Raw genomic sequence first — 13,086 nt, 5'->3', positions numbered from 1 at the left:
TTAGTTGTTTACCTTTGAAATTATTCTTTCTATTTTTATTCATGTTTCTTATTTATGCATTTGTATTATATTGCATTTTGAATGTAATATGGCAATGTAATGTATTGGGTAAACTTTTCACAGATATTAATTCATGCAATTTCAGCAATAAATATTTTTTTTTTCTAAAAAGGAAACAAATTAGTTGTTATTTTTAAGAGACATGTCTTGTTTTCTCTTGTATATTTAGTATTGCTCTTTAATAAAGAAAAAGTATTTATTATCCGAATACCCGATTAATCGATGGAAAATATAGAATACTCTATACTTCTATTCTAATATAGAATAGAATACTCGATTATTAAAATAATCGATAGCTGCAGCCCTATAACAAACAAAAGAGCCGTTCCTAATCTAGTGATAATCTCATTGTCTGACTTCGCTGACTTCATGCAGCACATGTGAGTAAGGGCCACATAAGTATTGTTTTACAGTCTTAACAAATTTTCTGTACTGTATCATTAATGGATTTTCACAGAAGTCTAAATGACATGTACAATCAAAACAAACTGTGACTGATCGTGTTACATGTCAGTCAGGTGGATCTTTTAGTCTAAATACAGTAGGTGGTTCTTGGTCAGTTTAGGGTCTTAGCTACCCCCTATTCAATCCTTGTTTCAAAGATATGTATAATTCCTTGGCATCCTCTATTGCTTTTCTAATATTACTGGCCAGTAGGATTGTGATTTTTGCATTAAACTAAATCTAAAGATTACCTCCGATTTTAACCGTGAAGTCTTCAGCAACCATGCAGTTTCTAGCAGCCAGGTCTCGATGGACAAACTTGTTGGCATTGAGGTATGCCATCCCGTCCGCTATCTCCCCGGCCATCTGAATCATCTTCTTCAGAGGAGGAAGAGCTTGACTACTGGATCCCTGCTGCATGGCAAGATAAGCATACAAATGCTGCATTCAACACATTTGCTTTTGTTTTTGTCTATCTTAACCCCACCCAAATGAAGTTGATGCTGATAATAAACTAGAAGCATCAGGTTTTGAGTTGGTGGCTTGTGCAGGAAAAATTATGTGATGCTTAAATACCTCTTTGGAACGGAGAGAACGTAAGTAGCTCTTCAGGTCGCCCCGGGTCATCAGCTCCATTATAACTAGAGTGGGCTGGCCTTGTGAAACCACACCCAGCAGACGCACCTAAACCAATCAGGACACAACGAAGAATCAATAACATCTCTCTAAAAGCTAACAGATTTCATTTTGATATTTTAGTTGGAAAAAGTATTCAAAACAGAAATACATTTTGGTTTTCAAAATAGTTTATTTACAGAATGGTCCTACAATTCCTTCCAAACCAACTAAAAGCACCAGATAAGAATATTTTAAATATCAAATAACCTGATGCATGAAGGATTTTATTATCCTTCCTCTTAGTGTTTCCAAATGGCTTTTAAATGAGTTAAAATATTCTCAGATCCGAGTCACCCTTTAACCATTTTAACCAATCTACCAAATTGAGATTCTGCCTTCTTTCTTACCACATGGTGACAGTTAAATTCCTTCATGACGGAGGCTTCATTTAAGAACTCGATGCGTTCACGCATACTTGCAGATTCATTAACGGTCTTAATGGCCACTCTGGTCTCAGGTTCATCTTTCACGACTCCCTTTGCGATGCCCTCGTACACCATACCAAAGGAGCCCTGGCCCAGCTCACGACACATGGTGATTTTCTCCCGAGCTACTTCCCATTCATCTGGTACATACACTGAGATTACGGAAATAAAGCAGGATTAACATGTTTGTTCAGATCGTATGGTGCAAATGAGCAATGAGACATCATACGGTTTGTCTTAACTCTTGACTTCATGGCTGAAGTGAATTCAGAAAATGATTCCTAATAAAACAAATGGTTCAAGTAAAAATGATTATCAGAAGCGGCAAACCATGAATGTAGCACACAATTAGTATTTTTTTTAATTAACATCATTATAATAAAGTTATTTGCAAAGCAGAATTGCAATAAATGTTAAGACAGGATTTTTTATGAGATAATATCTTTAATTGAGTTTCGTTACTTCTTACCCCAATGGCTACTTAATTTTTTTCTTGTTTCAACCACAAAACTCATTAAATTTAGATTGACTTTTTTACTAAAAAATAAATGCCAATGGGGCAAGAATACAAATTGAATTTATTAAGTCTTAAAATTTGATCTATTTTTAATAGAAAAGTTTGCTTCCGAAGTAACTGTATCACGCTTTACGGATGCTCAGATATATTTCCTGAAAAACAAAACAATAATAATACAAATAGTCAAGTAACACCTATAAGTTTTTAAACAGGTAACATAATACTCACTCTCAAAAGGACTAAAGTATTCAGGATTCACAGAAGCATACAGGACACCATTTCCTAACCTGTCACTATTCCTGCAGGTCAAAAGAAAACATGAATTAGAAAACCATAGTTTTAGATGACCACATAGTAAATGCTTAAACAAAAAACCCAACATTACCTCTTTTTGGTCACAAAGACGACCACAGCGATCGCCGCAAAAAGCAACACCAGGACTATAATAGGGATGATAATGGCCAGATAGAAGGCGTTATCATAATTTCCTGTGAGACAGAAGCACAACATGCAAAATTAAGAGCTGTCATGACGTAACAGACAAATATTCTTCCCAAACATAAGACCAGACATATTTCTCCTTTTTTTCCTTACTTTTCGGGGGTGACACATAAAAGGAAACCGGTTCAGTCCATGACCCATTTCCAGCCAGAGAAGTGGCCCTCACCCTGGCTGAATAATTTCCAGAAGACAGATTGCTAAACTGAGCTCCTCGCTGTACCCGATACTGCTGGCGTGATACACACTCGTGCTTCTCAGGCTGTAACACACACACACACATAACCGATTTGTGGCCTTGGCTGTTGTTTTAACTATTTCATAATGGAATTTGAGTTATTTGTAACACTGACCTCGCTTCCTAGACGGTATTTGATTTCGTACATCAGGATCAGTCCGTTGGGATGATGCGGCTCTGGCCAACGGAGCAGCACGGTTCCCTCTGCCTTTTCATCTCTCTCTTGACTCACGCTGCCGGGAATATCATCCGCTTTGTCTGGTGAAAGACAAAACTGCTCAAGGCCAGCGCTCTCTTACAATAATCTAATAAGTTTTCAACTTCGATTCTATTTTAGCGGATATTAACGTGAACATGATAACTAATAAAAACTGTGCTTTAGGCACAGTGAAGAATTACAGGAATAATAACTGAAATAATTGGTGTTGAACACGGTTGAACGCAAATCTGGTTTTGCTAACCTGCAGGTTTGGTTCTAGAGAAGACAAAAGCCGCTGCGCTGCAACGGTGGACCTCGTAGTTACATGCGTGGATGTCGATGCGGTACACGGTGAAGGGCTGCAGATTCGATATCTCCATGAACTCGGTGTGGACCGTGTCCTCGGAGAAAGGGTACTCTCTCTCCTGCAGCTCCGGGTCAGTGGTGTTGCTTTCCAGTCCTGTGATGTTCCTGCTCGCACCCTGCACCAGTGTACCATTGGCCACTCCGAACAGGTCTCGACGTTTTCTGTCCGGAGGTCTAAGGGACATAAAAATAAGAGATATAAGGGACAAACGGAAGAGAGGTGAGAGGGAAAAGAAGGGGGAAGGAAAACGAATGACAGTGAAAGAGAAGAGAAAGAGGACAGTCAGGGGTTTTAAAAGCATACAAGCCAATTACTGTGCATGACTGCTCGACACACAACTTCCTTAAACATTATTTCACAGAAAAGAAGCTCTTTTAATTCTCTACGTCCTACTAATAGGTCTCTTAGTAACAGGGAGGCTACTTAAAATACTCTACAACCTACAGAGCTCCTTTCTTGTCTCCTAAATCTTATCCATCATTTATCATCCTGAGCGATGGGATCTTTTCAATTCTTATGACTGCAATGTATCCAGCTGGGTTGAGATTGTTCCCTTGAAATTTGCAGTTTTAAAAATAAATGAGAGCTGACATCCACGAACTGTTAACTCTTTCGCTTCCGCCCTGACTCTCTCTGATTCTTTGTTCTTTTTAGATTTTATATAATTAGATATTATAAAATGTGCACTTGCAAAGAAAGGAACAAAGACACAACTGCAGATGAGAGAATGAAATGGAAAGGCATATTCGAAACAAATATCGAACATTCATAACAATGATATGACCGATTCTGCCTCTGATGGTGGAGACAGCGCATGAGACGATAAGCAAACTAAGGGTCAAACCTGCCGCCACTATACGCATGCAGTCGACAGCAACCACAAGAGCTTACCACACGCCAGCGGACCACATACGAGGGCCACAGCCTTACCTAGAGCCAGTTTTAGGAGACGCATAACGATTTGCTCGCTCTGGATCTCTGTAAAGATTCAATAGTCAGACCAAACAAAAGGATCCACCGCATATGGGAAAGACAGGATGATTTGAGATTGATGTGGGGAAACCTCAGCGTGCCAAAACAAATACAAAGAGGAAGACGGCAACAATGTGTCAAACACAAAGACTGATGGACAATAGTGCAGACAGACAACGTTTTTCAGCTCTTGTGCCTTGACTTTTAGTGGCAAGATTTGTCATTTTTGTGCCTGTTAAAACATGCATGAAAATATATATCATGTCTATGTATATACAGCCGTGGCAAAAATTAAGAGATCATTTTGAGTCTAAATTTACTATATACATTATTTTATTTATTTATCATTTTTGTTTTCTTCTGTGAACTGCTAACAATATTTCCCCAAAATTTCCAACAAAAATATTGTTTCTATTGGCATTTATTTGCAGAAAAGGAAAACTGGAGAAACGGATCAAAATAACAGAAAATATACTCTCTTCATATCTCAAATATTGCAAAGAAAACAAGTTCATGTTCACTTTTAAGCAATACAACAGTAATATTTGTACCGTACATGTATTTAGGAAAAGTTTAAAAATGTGATAACCTGGATTTTTATCACAGTTTTCATGTGTCTTGTCTTGGTGTCAGTCTTTCACATTGCTGTTGGATGACTTCATGTCAGTCCTGAGGTTTGATTATGTTGAAATCCAACAGACACTGGACTGGAATGGCCGCAATACATCTAGAAATGCTGAATGAATGAAAATTTGGAATAGTCTTTTAATTTTTTCCGCGGCTGTATGTAAATGTATACATGACCGGCTAAATATATATTGTCGACTCCCTGTTCTCTTAAAGTACATGAAACTGACACATGGTCTGATTTGAGAATAGTTGATCTAAATGGGGACAGATTTGGGTCATCTATACAATATATCCTGTTACATGTACAATAAAGGAGTATTTTGCTTTGAGGGCATAACAGAGGATGTTTTTTCAGGCCGACATACAGTAGCAACACCCGGCACATCATGTCTTTCTTTACTGGGATACGAGTCTTGCATTCAATAGCATTCCAAACAATTATGAATCATTATAAATGTTTAAACATTCTGTTGCATAATGCTATAAGCTCTTCAAGCCTTTTTCTGCCACTTTCTCTTTATCAACATTGAAATGTCAGTTATATGAGAGACTCCTTCTGTGTATGCGAGTGTCCGTGTGTATGGAAACTTAACACATTGCTCTAAGGAAAACAGTCAAATCAATAACAACCACATTCCATGTCACTTCAGATGAATAGCTCTCTATGACTTACGGATGGGGATTTTGGAAGCAACTCAACACTATTTAAAACTCACCAAGTATGGATTCAGTTCAGCCTTTAGGCTATTTACTGTAAAAGCTTGAATCACAATGTTACTGGAAGCATCACTGTGATCACCGTAAAGGTTCTGCTGATCTTAAAGAAAACCAGATGTGGAGTTGAAGAAGAAAGTATAAACGGGTCATACAATTAAATCTGATCTTCAGCTATGTGAAATAACACACAAACTTACACATTATACTGTACGGTCTTTTTCTGATTCAGTGTAGTCTTATCCAAAATTGCACGTGTTGTGTCATTAATGCAGAATGATTTCACATCATTCCATTACAGCGAAAGGTTTTGTGTGCGTAAGGATGAAGCGGAGAGGAGTTGGCCAGACAAGAGATTATCCTCATCTGACCGGCAGAAAACATCAGTACGACCTCATTTACTGTGATATCTCCCCGTCAAAAGAAAATCCTCTTTAACCCAGTCAGACTCACACACGGACAGAGTTTGCCTTTCATCAAACGCCGTAAATACAGATCTCAACCTAAACAATCTTGGCATAAATCGCTGATTTAGGAAAAGGCCAGGCTCACTTGAGGAACTCTGCTGAGGGAATGAAAGAGACGTGCAGACTCTTGGGGCCCGAGGGAAGTTTTCACACCTGCACACCTCAAACAGCCTCCAAAGGCATAACAGCAGGTGCGGTTCCAGACCAACATAGCAATGACAACAGAAGCACATCGTGTCCACTTTTCCCAGGCCTGAATGCTTACGTGCAAGTGTCCTATTGATTCATAGGCAACACTTTATGCCCCATAGGCAACTGAAACTCAAGCGCAAACTCAAGAATGACGTGGGCCTGAGAAAATCTAATCAGCTGTGTGGGAGTTGAAAAAGAGCACACCACGCACCCACACCTCATCCACTCCTCAAAAGGGATCTTGCTTTAGAATTCATTAACATTCCAAATAGGTTTGCTGTATATTTCCTGGGAGCCGGACACTCCAAGCAAAACATCGGCAGAGAGAGGAAGAGAACACTGGATGGAAAAACATATTCATTCAATTCTTGCTCCACCTCCCTCAAGCATTCAGCATCTTCAGATTTTCTCCGACTCAAACCAATTCTGAGGCTTTTTCCTGAAGTCTTGATGGGGTGATGAGATTTGCTCAGTGTGGATGGAGGGCATGTGATAACAAGAGGATCTAAAAACCTCTCCGAGAACTGATCAATGACTAGATATAACCACCCCACAAAAAACACCCGGCAACCTGCATGTGAATGATTCAACGTCCGGATATCACACAAGATGTCCAAAGTTATAACTAATAAAATTCAATTACGGCACTTTATTCACATTTGATACTTATTATTAGTCTTATTAGTTTTAGTAATACATAAAACCAAAGTCAATACACATATTGTTGGAAAAGTAATACATAAAATCCACAGCTATTTATGGCATACAGTACTGTATCATTTTTTAAGAATTAAACTTTTAGAGCTGTCAAAGTTAATGTGTTCACGCATACATTTAATTACAAATGTTTAAAACTTTCACTTTCCTTAACGCCGTTAATGCAATGCATTTATTCGATTTGACATGATAAATGTTTCCTTCTGCATTTTAACAAATTGACTGAGCTGATCTTAAAGGATCAGTTCACCCAAAAAATGAAAATTCTGTTTTCATTTACTCACCCTCGAGTTGTTCCAAATCTGTATAAATTTTGGTTCTGATGACAGAACGGTGGCCAGAAGCATTCTTCTGAATATCTTTCTCTTTGTTCTTCAGAACAAAGAAATTCATACAGATTTGAAACAACTCAAGAGTGAGTGAATGATGACAGGATTTTTATTTTTGGGCGAACGGTTCCTTTAAGGGATTAGAATCTGTGGGTCAAGTCATTCATATAATCCGTTTTCTTAAATGCCAATATTTTTGCACCATTTTTGTTCATTGACAGACCTAATTATTTTATTTTAGACAATAAAAGTAATTCTGAGCCACTGTGCAATGCAACAAACTGTGACATTAGTGTTTCTCTTTCGAGATCAGCAGGTTTTAGGGGCACCGGAGGACTGTGATGACAAATATGTCACCCAGCTTCCAAAACAGCCACAACTAATCAAACCTGAGGAAAAAATGAAGCATGGTGGGGAAAAAGGCAGGCTGTCAGGATCAGGAAGAAAACAGAAGTCATCAATGCTGGAGACAAGAGGCTTTATAAACATCCCTGCTTCTGAGGTAAAACATATTTGCATTTACAGAATGTCTTTTCCATTGATTTCAGACGCAAAGCCGAGTCGACTGGTGCGCATCACACCTTCCCTGAGAGAACCGCATGAAAACAGGCTTTCAGAAAAAAAGCAGAGGTTTGGAAGGGATAAGTGGTAGAAGATGTTTGGCGACATCAGTTTGGGCATCGATACTCATGACTCAACATCCCGCCCCAAAACACACTTATACACACAATCGCAACCAAACAAAAAAGCCAGATTTACATTACTCAAGGCACATGTCCTGATTTAACCCTTCAATGCATGTGTGTCTAAGTTAACGTGAATAGATCCTGTTATTCTCAAGAAGGGCTTCAACAGGAAAACATCCGATGCCACAAGCAAGGTAAACAGATAACACAATGCAGATGTCACTCCGTGTTTCAGCAAACAAAAGCCTAACACGGAGCGAGCTCTCAGCCTGCGGCTGCTCTCCAACCTCATTAATTCAGTCCCTCTACCACCCGCCTCTGTTCGTGCATCCCAAAATTACAGCCCGCTGACTCCTTAATACACGACTGCCACCGTTGCCTCAGCAACTACGTAGCCGCACCGACCCGGGGTTCTCGGAGCCGTACCTTTCCCCTTGCCATCTGATTTCATTCCAGGCCCGGCTGCTGGCACCCACCCTGTCCAAAACCACATGTTCTGATCAGCCCCATGTTGGAATAATTAGGCCGCCGGTCAGAGCCTCCAAACTTCTGGTTTAGATTCAATTAAATAAAGCAGCCTCGAGACTATGAGCTCAGCCTCACTTTGATAATCACTCTAAAGGAAGACCGAACCAATGAGGGGTTTCAGACCACTGGTGTACGACCTCGGCTCCTCTCTACCAAGTGTCGACCCAGCCCTTCTATTATTCTAGTTTGTCTAGATCTGATCTAAGAGCTGATTCAGACTGTGCTGTGTGTGCATGTGTCATACCGGGGCGTGAAGATGGAGTTGTGAAGGAAGTTCTCGAAGACTTTGCGGTAGGAACGGTCTTCAGCTTCTGCCTGCAAGACCTCCATTGTTTTGGGGCACGGGCAGCACGGGCCCTTCTCAGCACTGACCGCATCCGATTTGGTTGGCTTTGTGTCTCCCTCCATGTCTGACAAAGCCGTGGCTGAGATGCGGATGGGGATCTTTAGTTCTGAAACATGACACAGTGAGATGAAAAGAATAAGGTAATTGTGTTTTTTTAAGGGCCTGATCCGACAGATCGCGTATTTTGCTGTTAGACGCGCCTCTTTTGAATTGTTTTCGGTTGGCAGGGAGCGGTTTGCGCTCTGCTTATGCGCGCCGAGCGCCTCATGTTCTTGCCGCCTGCTGCGCCTCGCGTTTTTGGCGGAGCGCTCTGAGCGCCTGGAGTTGAAAACAACTCAACTCCGAGCAGAAAAGTGCTTGACGTCATTCTCCTTTTTTTCGATTGTCCAATTGAATGAAAGGAGAGGCGGGCCTTCCGATGTGGTGACAGAAACTTTACAGTTGCTTGAAACGTCCGCTGAAATGATGAAGGAGAAACTTATGTTGGCTGACGAGGGTTAACCGAGCAAGGTTAATCGTGCTGCCATTAATTGTATTGTGTGTGTTCAAACCTAACGTGAACTCTCTTGACTAAACACGCCCTATATAATAATCGTTTTTACTCACAAACGTACCGTTTTACTTAACACCTCTGGAGTCATTTGGATTACTTTTATAATGGATATTAAAATATGCTTTTTCGTATTATTCATATTCACACCTACCTTTAGAACAATAGTTATGTTGGTAGAGTTCACGATCCTCTGCCTGCTGTTGCCAACGGAGCAGATAGAAGGTTTTGTTTCCGTTGGGAGAAATGGGAGGTGACCATTTCACTACCAGGGATGAAGAGGAGTTGGCATATACACGGGCATCCAGAGGCATTGATGGTGCTGAGAAATAAACAGGGAGTCCTTATCAGACTGCACTACGATAGCCAAATTGTTGATCAGTATATTAGCTGACTTAAATCAAATGTCAGAGGGAAATTGGAAGGCGGGTGGTGAAGTCTACCTGATGCATTGGTGCGGATGTAGACCACCTCACTCTTGGCTCCCAGAATGTGCTTGTCCTCCACAACCAGGATGACAGCTTTCACAAAGACAGCATACTGTGTCCAGGGCTTCAGTGGGGACAGAAACACCCCCGGGTCTGATTTGTCCGGAGGGAGGTCCACATCCACCATGTTCCAGCTGTTAGAGCCACATCCGTCTTGTCCATCAAATTCAGTGATGTTTTGGAATGGTCTGTATTAATGTAACGGAGATACTTACAGTATATGTATATGTATATATTTCATATAATATTGAATTTTATATATTGAATATACATTTTTTTTTGTATATACAAATATGCATGTTGTATAGAGATATGCACATTTTTCATAAGCATCTCTTCGGTTGTATGTGAAAAATATCTAATGTCTGTAACAACATCTGTGTCAATAACATGTCAGCGTCTCTAATAATAAGTTGTTATAGCCGTCTAATACTTACGCCTCCTTGTAATAGACTATGAAGCTGATGAGATCTCTGTAGTCTGGCGGTCGATATCGCTCCCAAGTGAGCTTTATCCGAGTACTCTGAGTGTGGTTGGATGTGAACGTTAGAATATGGCTCTCACCTAGAAGAGGGGTCGTAAGAGAGATTTCAGTAAAAGCATCCATAAGAGATCTTCACCTGAAATAGGCCTTCGTCATGCCCTTTCCATCTTTCATGAGCTTCTAGGATTTTAAGTGGTGTTCGAAAAGGCACTTCTGTTAATTTCTCACATTCTTGAGTCAGAGTTCTGTGGAAATATACAGCCACATTGACTTATTTATTATCGGTGTTCTTCAAAGCACATTCAATCTAGGCTGAAATCTGTTAAAACATAATAAGGTGGGGAAAACTGAACAGCTTAGAAACACAGTATATTAATAAAACAATAATGAATGCTTTCTAATTAATACATTTCTTTTTATTGAATGAAACGAATCATTCAATTTTTTTGTTATACAGATTACACAAGACATGATAAATGTTTTTATACCCAATATAAAGACCTGGTATTATTTTGTGGTGTGCAGTGGCACAGTATATCATACGATTTAATACTGCAAGCTCACAAATCTGGCAAAAAAATCCATGTCGACTCACAGCTTGCTCGCTCTCCATTGCTGCGAATGTCATCCTCTTCCATTTTTCCTTTGACACCTGTTTTCTCCCACATTTTCCGGATCTCAGATATGCAAAGTTTAGGATTAAAGCGGAAGAACATTTTCCCATTTTTAATGGTCAGATTGTGTTGGCTCCAGTCCCACAGATACTGCAGGTTTTGGTTGTCCATGGCATAGAATGCGTATGACCTTTGGAGAACACAAGCACAAAACAACGTCAAGAAGTAAAAACACAAAAGACATTCCCAAGAACTATTTCTCATATATCTATTATTTATCATGTAAGAAGACCTTAACCCGGAGTGGAATGAGAAGAATCTGACCTGGTTGTACACATGACGAATGTGATATGTGTGGAAAAAACAACTGAAGTGTGTGTGCAGATCGCGTTTCATTAAAACACACACAGAGATCAGGGCTCAGAAGAGAGTTAAGATGGCTTCTACAGCTGCACCCAACTGAGCTCTACTGAAGACCTCAGGAACGTGAAGAATGCCTGCGCTGCTTACAAGCATTCCTCCAGATGAAACTCAACCCTAGCAAGACCGAAACAAGAAGGCCGGAGAAGTTCCCACACCCTCCCCCTGCCATCTTTTCTAAAACTCCTGACATCACACCACAGAATTTTATATTAAACCACTTTCTGTGTATTTGTACAGTACGTGTATGTATTAGTTGAATCGTGCGGTCAGCAGCCTGTCAAGCAATACGATGCAGAGCTTTCTGCCCTGTACATTCCAGCAGAGCTGACGTTTTATTGCTTTGGTTTCTATGGAAACCCTTGAAGAAACGTTTTACAGTTAAAGGATTGTGAAGGACAACGAGTTCTACAAGAAACATTTATGCTCTTCTGTTTGTCTCAGACATGCGACTGACACTGCGTCTTGACTTGGCACAGTGCAACATTTTCCCAGCAACAAGCGTTTTCTGTCTACGCTGAAAGTAAAAACGTGTGACGCGACAAAAGCGCAGCCAATTAGAAAAAAGACGTATGGACAAGTTTGGTAAAGGACCTTGAACTCGAGTCGCCTGTAACGTCACAGCATACATGTCAGAATGACGCCCTCAAGACTATGACTCCAACATCTTGATTTTTGTAATGAATTTAACCTGATAAAAAAAATTAAGCAAAGTCTGTAAATCAAGCCGTTTACGCTGCATTAATTGCAGAAATTTGTAGATTTGTAAAGTTTGGCCATCCACAGACAGGGCCAACTTCTTAAACACATTCCAGATGCAGTCACACACTGACAGACAAGAAACACTAAGACATGTAGCATGAATACTGGACAATATCAATCATTAATCATTAAAAAGATAGTTGAAGTGTGCACTGTGCAGCTGGTGTCAAGTGCTTAAAGTCTTACTGGTCCTTCAGCTCTTCCCCTTCAATGTATTGGAGGCTCTTGAGAAAGGACAGCGAGCCCAGAGTCTGCGAGTGTTTGATCTTTACATATCCAGTAACTTTCTGGATTGACCCCATGAAATTCTCCAGCTCAGATGCAATGTTATCTGGGGAAGAGAGAGAGACATGACACTAGAGCAGCACAAACCAAGTCCCATAGGACAAACAGTGTCTGCAGTAACTCATCACTTCATCACTGTGTGAGTGATACATGGGGCGACAGCAACTGTTCCCTATCACACTGTTTAGAGCTTTAGTGGCTCATGAGCCTTATTGTGTGAGTCAAGGAAAATACACGACATTTTATTATAACACAATAATCAGTTTTTTATTGTAATTTGAGTTTAATTTTCAATTTTGTGATTTGTCTAATTTTCCTATTGCTATTTAAATTACATTCGTTTTTTATTTAAATTCAGTTCATCACTTAAGACATTATCAGTTTCATTCAATTTCAGTTCACCATTAAGACATTTCAAATGTTTATGTAGTTTAAGTTTTTCAAATAGTATTTTGGCTATAAGAGCCTATGATAAC

At 39.9% G+C, this 13,086-nt stretch overlaps 1 protein-coding gene across 1 annotated transcript in view; it reads right to left on the bottom strand.

The window, feature by feature from the left end:
• The window catches only part of igf1ra (insulin-like growth factor 1a receptor), a 101,485-nt gene that overhangs the window by 8,945 nt on the left and 79,454 nt on the right, over positions 1–13,086 (bottom strand). Inside the window, exons 5-18 of the mRNA XM_057348521.1 lie at positions 12,512–12,656; positions 11,125–11,333; positions 10,483–10,609; positions 10,001–10,233; positions 9,712–9,879; positions 8,906–9,113; positions 3,322–3,599; positions 2,976–3,118; positions 2,719–2,884; positions 2,510–2,612; positions 2,353–2,423; positions 1,530–1,759; positions 1,081–1,188; positions 756–918 (exon numbers count right to left, since the gene is read on the bottom strand). Of these exons, the coding sequence (XP_057204504.1) occupies positions 756–918; positions 1,081–1,188; positions 1,530–1,759; positions 2,353–2,423; positions 2,510–2,612; positions 2,719–2,884; positions 2,976–3,118; positions 3,322–3,599; positions 8,906–9,113; positions 9,712–9,879; positions 10,001–10,233; positions 10,483–10,609; positions 11,125–11,333; positions 12,512–12,656 (2,352 nt within the window). The remainder of the gene's footprint in view (positions 1–755; positions 919–1,080; positions 1,189–1,529; positions 1,760–2,352; positions 2,424–2,509; positions 2,613–2,718; positions 2,885–2,975; positions 3,119–3,321; positions 3,600–8,905; positions 9,114–9,711; positions 9,880–10,000; positions 10,234–10,482; positions 10,610–11,124; positions 11,334–12,511; positions 12,657–13,086) is intronic.

The sequence above is a fragment of the Triplophysa rosa genome, linkage group LG12 (genome assembly GCF_024868665.1).
Source record: "Triplophysa rosa linkage group LG12, Trosa_1v2, whole genome shotgun sequence".
NCBI classification, from domain to species: domain Eukaryota; kingdom Metazoa; phylum Chordata; class Actinopteri; order Cypriniformes; family Nemacheilidae; genus Triplophysa; species Triplophysa rosa.
This window is presented reverse-complemented; position numbering and strand designations above follow the sequence as displayed.